The 15,549-nt window shown below is 38.2% G+C and overlaps 1 protein-coding gene across 2 annotated transcripts in view; it reads left to right on the forward strand.

The window, feature by feature from the left end:
• Positions 1-15,549, forward strand: part of SPECC1L (sperm antigen with calponin homology and coiled-coil domains 1 like) — a 66,505-nt gene that overhangs the window by 42,152 nt on the left and 8,804 nt on the right. For both annotated transcript variants that reach the window (XM_071445609.1, XM_071445610.1), the window contains exons 11-15: positions 124-207; positions 1,376-1,532; positions 5,158-5,260; positions 14,834-14,950; positions 15,482-15,541. In XM_071445609.1, coding sequence (XP_071301710.1) covers positions 124-207; positions 1,376-1,532; positions 5,158-5,260; positions 14,834-14,950; positions 15,482-15,541 — 521 coding nt within the window. The remainder of the gene's footprint in view (positions 1-123; positions 208-1,375; positions 1,533-5,157; positions 5,261-14,833; positions 14,951-15,481; positions 15,542-15,549) is intronic.

Raw genomic sequence — 15,549 nt, forward strand, 5'->3', positions numbered from 1 at the left:
CCTGCCCTCCCTAAAACAGCCAAACTGGGGCCCTGGTGGGCAATACTGGTGCCTCAGACCTGAATGTTACATTTGGGACCTGTAGTAAGGATGATTCCCTCCTTTTCCTTTCTCTCTGTGCAGAGCATTTGCTCAGAACCTCTTCCACCAGCCGGCCAGCATCTCTGCCCAGGGTCCCTGCCATGGAGAGTGCCAAATCCATTTCAGGTAACACCACAGCTTTTAGGTGATCAGGAAAATGGGGAACTCTCATTTCAGTCATGTACTTACAGGTCTGCTTTGTGACTGGCATAACCCACAAATATTCTTCAGTACTGCTGGACATTTGATGGTAACTTTGATTTTAAAAAAGCCAGACTTGCTAAATACAAATTTATGCAGAGTGTTAGTTTACTATCAAGCAGTATATGCTGATGTCTCAGTATCAGCAGGGGCTTCTAAAACCAAATCTTTATTAATTATAGCACAAATAGTGTAATACTGTGAAAATGATGCTTTGTATAATCTAGGCAGAATTGATTTTAGATCAATTTTTTTTTTAAATTTGAGTAAATGCTTACAAGTTTTAGGTAGTTTTTGTTTGTAGAAGAACCCAAACTTCTTGTGTCTGGTATTTATAAATTAATGAATGTACTTGCCCCCAGGTCATTAGAAAATAAGTCCCTGGTTTATGTAGAGAGTTGTATCTTTGATTTGCACAAACATGAACAATGGTGATTATTTAAGTATAAAGACAAACCTCATACTTTTAACTGGAAACTCTTCCATGTAGAGAACATGTAACAATTCCAAATTTGGTTTTACAGAGTACAATGCTTGTGCTTTCATTTGAAACAAAAACTATTTCCTTTGATAAAATGAAGCAAGCTCTGTGGAATGTGGTTGACTGATCTCAGGTCAACATTTGATATTCTTGTTGATGATATTTAATTAATGTCCAGAGCATCACATACATGCCAATGCTTCATTAAAATGAAATGGAAATAAAACAGCTGTCATCTCTAAACTGATTTGGTTTTCTTTTTCCTTAACTACTTGAAGCTTCACAGTGTAATTATATGGACTAGAGGAAAATAAATGTTTTGATGTAAAAATTCCTTCTCATTCATTAAATCCTTCAAATGGGAGTAGTCATATTCCATTAAGATACATCCATCAAACTTCCTTTGCTTCAAAATACAGGCTTGATCATAAATGTTTCTAGTGCAGTCTAAATCCTTCATATTTCCAAAGTGGAAAGCATCAAGAAGAATATTGACACCTGCTATTAGATACTGGTTTCTATGCTTGGTTTCTGCACTAATGCTTGTCTGAGAGCAAGTTGGAAAGTTTTTATGTTTGCAAATGGTAAATGCCTGGGCAATTGCCCCCTCAGTGTCTCGAAGAAGCAGTGAGGAAATCAAGAGGGACATCAGTGCACCTGATGGAGCATCCCCAGCATCTCTCATGGCAATGGGCACCACCTCACCACAGCTGTCCCTCTCATCTTCTCCTACAGCATCGGTCACCCCTACAACCAGAAGCAGAATAAGGTAATTATTTAATTAGCCCCTTTATTGGGGTTAATTCCACAGCTGTCTGCCTGCATACCTCTGGTATATAATATTGGTGCTGAGCCTGCAGACCCCACACAATAATGATCTTCAGTAATCTGTAAGAGCTTCAGAAAGGTTTTTCTACAACTCAGTATTTGTTTTAAAAGTTAGACTAAAAGTCTAATCTTCTCCTACAGCATCAGTCACCCCTACAACCAGAAGCAGAATAAGGTAATTATTTAATTAACCCCTTTTATTGGGGTTAATTCCACAGCTGTCTGCCTGCATACCTCTGGTATATAATATTGGTGCTGAGCCTGCAGACCCCACACAATAATGATCTTCAGTAATCTGTAAGAGCTTCAGAAAGGTTTTTCTACATCTCAGTATTTGTTTTAAAAGTTAGACTAAAAGTTAAGCTTTTTAAAGCTTATGAGTTAATAGCAGACTTTATACTCTACTAGAAAAGCAAGCTAAGTCATGTCACTAAATAATAATAGCAGTTCCAAATACCACAAAGCCAAATTCAGGAAGGGAGCTTGCAGCACATGGAGCAGATCGTGCAGACTGGCTTGGACCCAGGGAGACCATGATAAACCTTAACTTCTGTAATCCCAGTTGAAGACAAAAAGCAGCATGCCCAGATCTTAATCCCAGACACTGACAGGTCTTTTTAATAACCATGAATGAATGGATCTGGGTTTTTTGGTCCCACAGATGGAGTCATAGTGCTAGTCTGAGCAACAAATGGCCAGACAAGCTCTTTTGATTAGTAAGACAAAAGATAAGTCTGTGGTAAATTTAAAACTTTTCCTCTCTGGTGTGTTATCAGTCAGAGGACTTCAAAGTATTTAATCCTCACGTTATCCAAGTGAAGTATGTCCTCAGCTCTGCTTCATAGATTGGGAAATTTGCAGACAAAGGTTAAATAACTCTGGCAAGACCATTTCTCACAGAGCTTCCTGACAAAGCTTTTGTACAGCAGAGTTTAAGCATTAAGCTCCTAATGTTCAGAGACACTTGCAATATATATTAAATTCTAAGGTATTCACAGCTGTGGGTGCTTTTGAAAGTGATTTTTGTGAAATCAGCTGAGACAGGCCTCAGTGCCACCCTCCTTTTATTGTGCAGAAATTAAACTGAGCTTAATTGTGGGTACTTTACTACCAGCAATTAATGTGTATGTTAGCACCTAAATTTAAACTGAGTACATCCAGAAATAAGTTTTAAACACCTGTGTAAGAACTTTGAACCGGTAACATTGAGTTGTGTTGGTGTCAGCCTGCAGACTGGAGCAAACAGTGTGGCATTCCAGGGTGGAACTGGACAGTTGTAATTAGGAAATCATTACTTTGCTCCCAGCCATTGCCTGCAGTGTTCAGTGCTACAAAAGACTTCATGGACTGTGAGCAGTGGGTGTGTGGTGATGAGTGTGGCCTTTGGAGACACTCTAGTTTCTTAAATGAGCAGATTTCTCTGTTTTCCCCTACCTTTTTCTGGAAGTTATTGGAAGATAAACAGGTATTGGTGTAGTTTATTAGAACAAATACTTGGCAGTTCCCTGTTCTAGGTGAAACTTCATTGGCTCTTTGATTTGGAATGCAGTTGACCTAATATGTGAACATGTGAGATTTGTGTGTCAAACCATTTCTCATTGTCTCCATACAACTTAATGCTAATTTATTTTCTTCAGCAGTGTTTTCACAACTGTGAGAACCTGATATAAACCATGTGCTCTTGCTGGAATTTGAGAACAGGCTGTGCAGCTCCCTCATGGCTAAACAGTATGTTTAGCATAAAGAGAGAGGGATATTTTTATTTGAGTTCTATTGTTGCCCCAGATCTCTGTTCTTCAGTTCTCAAAGTGTTGCATAACCCTCATTATAGATTGAATATGCAATCCCATTGTTACTTGTTTCAATCACCAAAGGAGAAATCACCAGTGTAAGTTGTTGATATTTGTACTGATTTAAGAACTGAAGTACAGAATTTCTTGAAGCATCATTCTGGCTGTGTGGTGCCTATGAAGTTTAGGTACAGTGACCTATTCAGATCATTTATTTCATATTTTAAATGCCCAATTATTGACTTCCTTGTTGTGTTAAATCAAGATGAGCAGTTAGGTTTGAAGGCTCAGCATCAAAGATAGCAGTTACTGTTTTGTGTTTACTGTCCTGCTGGGCATAAATTTTCATGGCTATTTCAGCTGTTATCTCTAAGTAACTTGGAGATCCTGCCCATCCATATGTCAGTGAAGACTGGCCAAGAAAACTGCACTACATGTACTTGAGATTAGTGCCTTGAAACATTTCCTTGTCTGTTGGGCCATGCTCTGTTTTGTGCATTGACCAAGAGATGCTGGTGCGTGGAACAGTCTCTGGTGTTCTGTTTCTAGCAGGCACACAGGAAGATATTCACATTCCATGGATGCTTTCTTTCCCTTAGCAGGAGCTGGAGAGTTGCTACCTGAAATCTGCAGCAGAGAATCCACTGATGCAATTATTTACTTCCACATTCCACCCCTCTTTCCAGTCACCAAATAGGCTGTAAAGAACAAAGAGTTGAAGATTTGAGAGTGAATGTATACAATCCCTATGTCTTTTGGGAAATATTCAGAAAGAGTAGCTTAGGCTATAATTTTCTGTGAATTTTGTGAAAACTTTGCTTACATCTAATAGAACTCCTTAAAAATGGCAGATGGGGAAGTCTTTATAGTTCACTGATAGCTATCTTATTTTAATTTTCCAAAAGGAGACTATTAAAACAAGAACAATTGCTGTCACACTTCCTGTGTGGTAACTAATATCCATAATGGTGTTGTACTTGCTCTTTTTGTCAAAGACTGTTCATTATAATAGCTATAGAAATACTGAGTCATGTAACCAGGCCACTAAAGAAGTATTAGCCTTTATAATATATATTTTTTTCATCTAAGAATTCTTTTCTGAATCCTGGTAAAGAGATGCTTGTAAATGTAAATGAAAAATGAAAAAATGGCCAATTTAGTTAGGTTGTTCTTTTCTCCCCCAATCTTTTCTTAAGGAAAAAATTACTTAAGATAGCTTGACAAACTGGAATTGAAATTAATTGACTGCTTTTATTGTGCTAATACATCAAATGGCAGATCAGCCTACATAGATCTCCCCCTTCTTTTTTGAGAACTCCAGGTCTCAGGCAAGTGTTCTGTTAATAACACCGTGCTGCTCAAATGCAAACTTGTTGGTTCAAGGTGACATTTGTAATCAGCCATGAGATGCAAAAGAGATAGCATCAGTTTATATTCTTTCTAAATAAGAAATAAAGTCACTTGAGTTAGCTTAATGGTTCAGGCTGCAACTTAATATGTTGTAAGTTTAATTTTTCAAACTCTTAGAAAGAAATATCATTGAGGTAGAAAGATCTAGTAAAAAAAGCTTAAAGGAAAAAGAAGGATGATTTGCTAATGAAAGAATTACTCCAAGCTAACTCAAAAGTCTTTTGCAGGTATTCCTGTGTGTTCTGTTTTTCAGTCATAAGTGCTGTATCCTGCTTCTTCCAGTGTGCCAAGAATTTGTCCTTCTATTTAAGCCTTTATAAATACTTATTTCTGTTGTGTTACAAGCTCTTCTGGCCTTGTTCCTAGGGAAGAGAGGAAGGATCCCTTGTCTGCCCTGGCAAGAGAATATGGAGGCTCCAAGAGGAACGCCCTGCTGAAGTGGTGCCAGAAGAAAACAGAGGGCTACCAGGTACCTGCAGAGCTGAGTGTGCAGTGCCTGCCAGGCACTGGAGCTGCCCCTGGCACAGAGCAGGCTGCTCCACACCTGACTGCATGGGCTGAGTGCCCTGGCATGTCCTGTACCCTCCCCTTGGAACCTGGGCTCCCAGGGCTGCTCCAGCACCAGCAGCTCCTCAGTCACTTTGCTCCACAGCTTTGTCTGAAGGGGCTGCTGCCCTCCCACTGAGGCACTTGAAATCAGCCTTGCACTTATGAAACTGGAGCTGAAACTTTATCAACTGAATGTTTAAATGAATGTTTCCCAAACGAGCTAAAGTACCATTTCTCAGATTTCAGAGATTTATTTTTTATAGGTGATTATCATAGGGTTTTCTTTGGATCTTTGACTCCCATTTGGCCTCTTAGGGAGTTTGTTTTGTGAAGGTGGCATTGTCTTGCATTTTGAACTTGGCTTTCCACTGTGGTTGCAGACTTTTTTTTATGTTTTCACTTGTTCCAAATGTTATCAGAAGCCAAAAGAACTAACAAGATAACTGTCCAGAGTTCTCCTGATTACATTATTTTTTCAAAAGAATAGTGGCTTCAGCAAACTAAACCAGGATGTTAATAGTCTGACCATGATGTATTTGTTTGGTTAACTTGTATTGAGAGTGTTTGGAGTTCCCAACACAATCCTCAGTTTAAGAACTTTACTCTTTCCATGACTTGAGGCTCACAATGCAGGAGGAAGTTGAGAGCCACATAACAGGATGGTGGCCCATCCATAGGAAAAGTCCTCCTCCAGCACAATGGACAGGCTGGGATATAACCCTCCCCCTCTTCCTGTGCACGTCTGATACTCACCGTGCTATTTCTGAGGAGAAGCAGCTTTGTGGAAAGAGCCTTTCTCCTTCCCCACATTTTAAAAAAGGCAGGATGTTACATTGCTTTATAAATCCTCAAACTAAGTGCAAAAATATTTTCCCATATTGTCTCGAAATGAAAGATGAATTTGACAGCTTCGTTAATCTGGTTAGGAAAAGTGATAGAAATTATTCCAAACTTTTCACTCTCTAGTTGTGTGCACATTGCAGAATACACTTCTGATCCTACAGATTGCTGCTTGTAATTCCTGGAGTTTTATAAACACTGCTCAAAGGACAGCTTTTGAGACTTTGTGTACTTGCTTCAGAACCTGCAGCACGGTGCTGAGAAAGCACAGAGCATCTGCAGAACCACTGCAATGCCTTCATTGAAATTGTAAGATAGTATCAGCAGGTTATATTAAGTAGTTCTGGGAGAAGAATGGCTTTTGCTTTAGGCACACTCATTTTTCATTTCTTTGTTGTACAGAATTTGATTATTTTCAGCATCCCCTGAAATTCAGTTCTGGTTGAACACTGTGTTGGTGGTATTCTAATGTTTTAAACATACCCAGCAGTGTATTCATTGTGAACAGTGCTTATCCAGATTTCTGGCATCTCAATGTTATCAATAACAGATAAGGATCTTTTTCTTTTTTTTTTTTTTTTTATTTTCAACGAATCTCTGCTTCATTTAATTTTATTTTAAAACTGTGTGTGTTCAAAACTGCCAAACAGGAGACAAGCATCAGGGTAATGAATGTCTCCCTTCCTCATTCAGTCTTGCTGAAGGTACTCAGCTCTTTTTCTTTCCCTGTCCTGCAAGCATGGACATCCTCTTTACCTTCAGCTCTTCCTGATGTCTCACCCTCTGCCACAGCTCCCTTTTCTCCCCAGCATTTCCTATCATCAGAACTTCTGCTTTTCCTCTGTACCACTGTTGTTTTATGTGCTTTAGCACCTGGGTGAGAGCCAGCATGAGCTTTCTGAGCTGCAGGGACACGCTCCTCTGTGTCTGAGCTGCTGCAGGAGCCTCACAGAGCACAAGTCCCAAATATCCCAACCTTCTCCTCTAGGAAGAGCAGTAGGACACCTTCTATGCAGTCACCAATTTCTGTCCAATATTAGCTGTAAATATGAATATGGCAGGCTAAAGGAAAGATACTTGTAGATGGAGTCTGTAACAGGTTCTAAAATGACCTGGAAGATTGTAACCATCATTTGGAAATAAGCAAAAGAAAAGAAAGGATTAGAAACCTTTTGTTTCAGAATTATTCTTTTCTTACTTTTGTCCTATTCATATTAAACTACCAATACTTAGGCAGAACCCTGTAAGCCAGTATTTTTCAAGATATGTTTAAATCACAACTGATTGATCCACTGCCAACAATAATCACTTTTTTTTGTCTTGTTTTCTCCCTCTCACCTGGAGGTGATGTCTCACAGCTGTAGGTCTTTATGCATTAATGCATGTAAGGTATTTATAGAAAATAATTTCAGCTGTTGGTGTTTCACAGGGAAGATGGAACCGTGCACCTTGAGTTAAAGCTCCTTTTTTAACAGAGATATGTTTGCTCCTGGCATTGTTTTTGCCTTTTATCTCTGGTGTTATATTTCACACTGGAAAGTGGAAAGTAGCTAATAAATACTAAAAAATAGTAATCACACAAGTAACCAGATAAAAATCTTAATTTCTAGAATTTTTTGAAGGTGTACAGAGTTCTAGGTGAGCTGCCAATGGTTTAGCCTGTTAAACACCAGGTGTGGTGGAGTTGGTTTATCCTTATCAGCAGGGTAAAATACTGCTGATATTTATTTAATTTAATTAATTAAAATTCTCTTCTTTAAAGTGAAAAAACCACACCAAAGTCTGTCCTGTTTCAAAGAGAGAAGGTTTTCTTTACTCACAAGATACTTGTGGAGAATGCAGCCCTACAGAATTGTCTGGTGTAACTGGTATGGGGTTTTTGTCAGCTTAAGTAAAATGGAAGAGAAATAACTCTTCCTTTCCTATCCCTTCTAGAAAATTGCTTTCAAGCTTTTGATTAAAAGTCTTAAGTACTTATTTCTGCTTTGGAAGCTTGAAACTTTGTGAATGCTAAATAATTCAAATATGATACTGTGGTGAAGCTCTTAATTTCAGTCCCTTATAGTGGAATAAACCCCGTTAAAAAACCCTGTAAATTACTTCATTGTACACTTTTCTTGATTTATTCAAGCAAATTTGGAGGAGAATAAATGAATAGTCACCTTTAAAGGTAGTTGTTAATATTTAACTGTGTTCCAAATGTTTTTTCAAGACCTCAGTAAAAAAATCAGGTTGATGCAGCCAATGAAAATAAGAGAAGTTTCTGGTGTAAAAACCTGAATGACTTCATCTGTTACTATATTGTAGCTTTTAACATGCTGCCTGAATGCTGTGTGCAGGCAGGATTTCTGCTTGGAGCTCAGCTTGGGAGGATGGTGATCTGCAGAAGGTCAGTGCAGGCCTAGCAGAGGCAGGTTCTGTATTAATTCCACCCTGAGCCTGTTCAGTCCTGGCACAATTGCACAAACACACAGGTTACTGACTGCATTGTGTTCTGAGCAGATCTCCAAGCCTTCAGAGAGGGGAGCTGCTCTCAAGATAAGCATTTAGATAAAAGAGGAGCAAATCACCTTTGGTTTTCAGATCAACAGGCACAAAATAGTTGAAATTTCATTGTGTGTTAGCTGTGCTCAGGATCTGACACTGCTGCAGAGCACAGAGCCAAGTGCTGCATTTTTCAGTGGAGAGAATCCTCCTGGCTCCTCTAAAATATGTGCAGTGTCATAAAACTGTCATAAATTCCAGATATCTTCAAAGCATCAAGTAATCCCATCCAGCTGTTAGGGAGCATTTACCCTGGCTGGAACACAGCTACTTTCATTTTGAGTACACAGCTAATAAAAGTCCCAAAAAGGATGTGAGCATGCATGTTTCATGTTAAAAGAGGACCAACAAACAGGATACACATACACATCCTTACCCATTCTTATCTCCACCAGTATTTCCATTTCTTTTCCATTTTTGTCAGCATTCTGAAAGATAATTCACTTCCAGAAGTCTGGCACCAAAAAAGCAATTGTCACAAAATTGCAACAAGAATAGACTAAATTTTTTTTAAAAAAACTTTTAAGATTTACACACTTTCTAGGTACAGATACACTTAGTGTAGCCATGTAGTACTTGTCCTCTATTTCATGCAATGCTGCTTTCTGGAAAGACTTTTGCTGCAAAGGCCTAATTTTTACCTCCTCTACAGATCAAAGCTACATGTTTTACAAAAAATTGAATGCTATGCTCAGTGCACCTTGGAATCAAGCAATACTTTCATTTGGGCTTGGGCAATAAGTGTAGAATAACAAAACTAGAAGTAAAAAATGGTTCAGATTCCTTTTTTTTTTAATTATCAACACTGAGCTAGGTCATATCCTATTCAAAGTACTATATTGATTTTTAAAATGCACAAGAAAAGGACATGGCTGTGCTGATGTAAGCCTGTGTTCAAATACTGACTCCAGGGTGTGCATTCTGTGCTGTCTGGTTGATTCATCAGAGCAGTCAGGATGCCAAAACACTTCTCTCCTTGGTTTAAGCTGATGCTTTAGCCAAAAATCAGTGAGTTATGGAAAGACATGCTTCCTTTTTATGTTTGGATTGGATTGTGATACAAGGGAAATGTCAACTTGTTAGACTTAATTATGACAAAATTTAGAATAAATTATGAAGCTGTCTGTACCTCTAAGTGTTTCAGACATTAATGTCTGAAGCTATTACTGGATTTTGTGAGAATGACTGTTTCTTTTATGGTTCTTCTTTGTGCCCAAAGTGAAAAATAACATGTGTTTGGTATGGAAAGAAACATTACCAGTCAGTGTTTAAGGATTTTGATGGTCTATATTTGCCATTTACTGCCTTTGCAGAAGCTGGCATTGAAGAGGCAGTAGCTGGGACTGCTGCTAAGTCTATTCCAGAAATATTTTCATGTTCTCACCCACTGCCAGAAGCAGATAGCCACAGCTTTATTCCATGATTTGAGAGTCAGTGAATCCTGATTCGATGGAGCATGGATGGCAGCTCTGTTGTAGTTAACCTTTGTAATCTTCTGTAATGGAAACTCTTTTCTTTTGTGGATGTATCTTTAAAAGCTTTGAAAAGCATTTTACTAGTAATTTTCTGCCATAGGAAGAAGCCTGCCAAGGTCTGCACACTTAAACTTCAAATCTTGTTTTAAGGTTTCAATATATTATAGCACAGAATCATATTAATGGTTTTGTTTGCTCAACCCACTTATTTAATTAACTAATACAACAGAGACATAGACACATGCTTTTATTTTCTTCATGTCCTGACTCTCTTGAGAGCCAAACCAAGCTTGGATATGGGAATCTCTCCTCCTTGTGCAGAACAAGGGGTGGAGAAATGGCTGCTGTGCAGGAGGCTGCTCTGCTGCAGTTCTGATGTCCACAGTTCAGGGAGATTGAAGCTGGGGATGTGTCTAAAAAAGGGATTGAAATTGCTTTGTTCTTAATTTGGAACTGCAAGTTAGAAACCATATTTTCTGTAGTTCTTGATGTTTGTGGGGTTTTTTAGCTGTGGAAGTTTTCTGGGGGGATAAAAAAAATTAAGGAGTTACTGGGTTATAATAGTTAACATCTGTTTCTTGGGTTTTTTTAGCAAAAGTATTTTCACTGACTTTAGATCCTCTATTAATTTAGAATTATTGCAAAAAGCAATAGGAGAAAATTTTTACATTAGCAGTATGCTGGTTAAAACCACTTTAAAATGGTGAGTTTTAGAAAAGCCATAGGTTTGCAGAGCTTGATAGGTAGATTGATGTTATGCCCAGCCTGTTAAGCAGTGTAGAAAGTTTCATGGGGAATACTGGTTTTAGTCTTTTTTTTCTATGTTAGCTCAAGGGAATCCTCATTTTGTGGTGGCTGCTCCAACTCTGCAGTTTCCAGTTCAGCAGGGGCTGGAGTCATGCTTGAAATGCTGCTTGGTTGTTGTTCTAGTACCATCTATTTTTCACTTTATATTTTTATGTTCTGTCTCCAGAAAGTCTTACAAATGTTTAACTCTGTTGTTTACTCCTGGTTGGAAAGTGTCTTCCACAGATCTTTTTATGACAATGATGTGCTGCTTAACTTTTGTAAAAAGCACCTATTTAAAAACCATCTACCCCAAATACAGAGGTGGCTTCACTGCCATCCTGTCTATTAATCATAAATAGACATGAGAAATGCCCTTCTAGTTCATTTATCTCCAGAAAAGCTTTCTCCTCATTTGACAATTTATCTGAAAGTATGTTCTTCAGTTGCTTTAATACTTTGTGGTCTGAAATGTCTTGAAGAATAATTCTAGATTAGATTCCAGCAGAATTCTCTTAATAGAGCCAATTACTTAATAAAAGCAGTAACAAAGAAGAAATTATTTTAGAGAGATTTTAGATTGATGTTCTGTTTACCATCAATTCTTTGAGAAATAAGCACTTAATGCAAGATTGATTTCATTATACTGACCAAGCTTTTTCAAAAAAAACCACAAGTAGTTAAAAGCATTTAGGAAATAAAATTTGCCGTATTTAAATGTGCCAGTTATGTGCTCAAAGCCCTACATGAAAAATTAAATTTTCAGTTTAAATGACAATGTGTCCCATTTCTAGATTTGTTTTTACTGTCTGACCAATATTATACTTCTTTTAGTCTGAGAGGTAATGATAATTCATAATGCTTAGAGCAATTGGAAACAGAAACCAGTCCCTTTTAATTGTTTCCTTCCGTTGTATTTAATTCAGCTTCTCTGGATACATTAAAATTCTTGGATGATGGGTTTGCTTTCTGCTTGTTGTCTTAATAATAAAAGCTGGACCCTACAAGATGATTTAGATTTAGAAGAATGGGATATTCTGAGTTTGGTTTTGTTTGAGAACCAACCAAACTTGTGGCTGTGGCCCTTTTCCCCCCCAGTGTTTATATTAAAAATAGTAAGCATTCTGTGGATACTTACTAATATTAAAGTGAAGTTTTTAGTTTGTACAATTGTAATGTTGAAGAGAAGACTTTTGCTTGTTGTAATTTCACTGTGGCAATGCCAGGGTACATCTTTCTCCTCCCCTTCCTGCATCAATTGCTCATCTCAGGGAAAGAGGGAGAACATTTGAGCCAAGAGGTGAAAACCAGGTTTGAGTTTTTCTCCCTGAGTGGATTGCATAGCAAAGCCCACAGGATCATTCACACCTGATTTTTATAGCCAGCTTGCCACACAAGTCTGTGACAGAACAAGCCCCCCTCCCTACCTTTATCCATCTTACTGGCACAGATGTGAGCCTGAGGCCTTGTTGGGTAATGGTAGGAGGAGAGAACTCTCCAAAAAGTGACTTCTGTAAATTGACACATGTAGAAATTTATTTGCTTTAACAATCTGACATTTTTCCATGTTTTATCCTTAAAACCTCATCCTATGTGTTGCATATGTTTCCTTAATTTAAGTAACATTGAGAAAGCTTTAACCGGGCATTAATTTAAATCCAATTTCCTGTCTCTCTTGAGGAAAAAAGAGAGTGCTTTTTTTTTTTTTTTTTTTTCCTCTCTCCTCTCCCTTTATTTTTTTCCCTTTTGCAGTTGAGTTTTCCCAGCCTGTGGCTGGAGGAAGCTGAGCAGAGCAGTTCCCACAGCCCGGGGGGCTCCGGCCGCGGGCGCTGTGAGCCCCAGCACGTACACGGAGCCAGAGCCCGGCCTGCCCGGGGCCACTGCACTGCACAAGGGCTGGAGCTGAGCAGGAAACCCAGATTTCCCTCACATTCTTCTAGAAATTGCCCAGAGTTTTGTTTTTTTCCTCTGTCAGAGGAGATTGTGGCTGTTGTTCATTTGAAGTCCGAGTGGCCTGGGCTGCCTGGCACAGAGCAGTGGCTTTGGGTGGAGTTCTCTGCCTTAGCAATAACCAGTTTTAGAGTCTTGTCCAAGACAGCTGATGATGATGATGATGACTAAATTGCTGTCAGGTGAAAGGCTGGCTCAGGTGATTGTGATCCTGCACTTCTGTCACTGGAAGTTTTAGTTTCTGCTGTTAAAACTTTGAAAACCAAGTAAACTGCTGTGTAGTATTTACATTTTTTGAAAAAATTCTTTCACTTAGGATTTTTTTCCTGGGAAGCTGAGAAGCCTCAGAGAAAAGGAAAACAATTCTTATCTCATTTGCTTCTCTTGTATTTTGCTCATTTGGAATGTGTTTAGAGATTGTTCACCCAAAGGTGATTGTTTCATTAAGTTCTGGTGTGAGTTGCTCATTGGCCAAGCTGTTTTGAGACTCTAAAAAGAGTTACGAGTTCTTATTATTATCTTTTTAACATTGAGTAGGTATCTTTTCTGTATTCTTTACCATAGCTTAGTATAGTATTCTTTAATATAATTCAGTATCATAAAGTAATAAATGAGCCTTCTGAGAACCTGAAGTCAGATGCATCACTCCTGCCTTCATTAGGGCATTTCCCTGCAAATACAATACTTCTGCTTGAGCCCAGTTAAGTGGGTTAGATATTAAAGCATATTTATATTTCTCCATGAAAGTGTAAAAGATATATGATATATTGTTGTTACTGGTTGTTTCCTAATTAAAGTTTAAACTGACTGCTATCCACTTAGCCTCTCGAACATTGTTTGACTGCCAACAGCCAAATGTGCACTCATTTAAAAGGTCACTGAGGCATCTTGTTCATAACTCTTTTGGACTGGGCTGACTCTACAATAATTTATACAGTCTCAGGAGATGCATTTGCCAGTGCCACTGAGTTTCCTACGGGAGCTAAAAGATCAAGAGTGCAGGAGAGCAGTTCTCAATTTCAGTTTCAGTCCCAAAGATTCTCTGCTACTGTCAGCACTAAATCTGCTGGAACATCTTTATTTCCAAATGAAAGTTAACTTTTGTTTGTCATCTTGTTCACATCAGTTTCTATAGAGAAATGGTTTGTTTAAAAGAGAAAATACTTTCCCTCATCATTTAGAAATTTTGTCTGGATATGAGTGTAGTAGAAGCAGAAAATAGAATGAACATGAGCAGAGGTAGGAGCACATTGTCTGATCAGGAATTTGGGGCACAAGTCTTTGTCTCATTTGCTTTTCTGTCTTGGGGCTGTGCTGTGGAACATCAGGGTGGGCAGCAGGATGGAGCTGTGGGACACCCTGGTGCAGGTACAGCTGTGTCATCCTCTGCATCCTGGGGATGGAAACACTTCCATAGGTGTTACACTAGGCTTGGGGTTCAGGTGGTTTTGTTTAACCCAGTTTGATTTGGCTGCTGGTTTCAATAGAAACACTAATTTAGTATCTCCAGTGTCAATCTCTGGCTGTTATTCCCATGCCTCTGAAAAACTGAGTGAAATTTTCATTTTTAAATTTGTGTTTGTGGTACAGTTGCCCCAAATCCATTACCTTCTCTAGCACAACATTTTACAGCTTTTAACACACACTCAAGCACACATTTTGCACTTTTTTTGAAGGAGGATTTAAAATTATCAGAAATTAATATATAAAATAACTGACTTTATTTTGTTTTCCTCTGTTAGTAGTGCTGTTCTTACCACAGAACTTTGGTATTGGGCTGTCCACTTTCCCTGCCAATTTCTTTGAAAGTATTAAAAAGAAGTATTGATCAATTGGTAGCATGTTGATCGATTGTTAGATTACAATTTTAATATTGCTTTTATTTTTTTCCCTTCCAGAATATTGACATCACAAACTTCAGCAGCAGCTGGAATGATGGCCTGGCTTTCTGTGCAGTTCTCCACACTTACCTCCCTGCCCATATTCCCTATCAAGAGCTGAACAGCCAGGACAAGGTAAGACATTACAAATCCCATTCCCTGGACTGCACTGCTTTGGTTAACATGAGTTAATAAAGACCAGTGAACTAATTGGAGTGCTAAAAACCCCAGTGTTACTAGGATTTCCATAAATCTCTTTGTATTCTAGTCTGCCACAGTTCCTACCTACTGATTAGCTGAGGATGTGCAATCAATGATAATAGATCCTAAAAACAAAAGAATATTTTATTAATGCATGAAGAGATTTTTTTTAATGCTTTTCAGAGAATAAATAATCTTTTTTTTAGTGTTTGATAACTCAGTTGTTCTTTGCTGACAATGATATTCAGCATTATCTTCTGAACAGTCAATTAATAAATGTTTTATTAATTTTTGGATTATATTAAAACACATTCATTCCTATGGCTCTTTAAAATTACTTTAGTCTAATTATATACTCCATTTGAAGTTTAAGTAGTAGCATTATTAAGAACATTCTCAAGACCATTTTGATATGTTTGAAATAGTATTTCCTTGTTTTCTAACATGTTTTCATATCCCATGCAGAGAAGAAATTTCACTTTGGCTTTTCAGGCAGCTGAAAGTGTTGGCATTAAATCTACTCTGGTAAGATT

This window comes from Agelaius tricolor, unplaced genomic scaffold (genome assembly GCF_023055355.1).
Source record: "Agelaius tricolor isolate 1412-34295 unplaced genomic scaffold, bAgeTri1.0.p SCAF_20, whole genome shotgun sequence".
NCBI lineage: Eukaryota > Metazoa > Chordata > Aves > Passeriformes > Icteridae > Agelaius > Agelaius tricolor.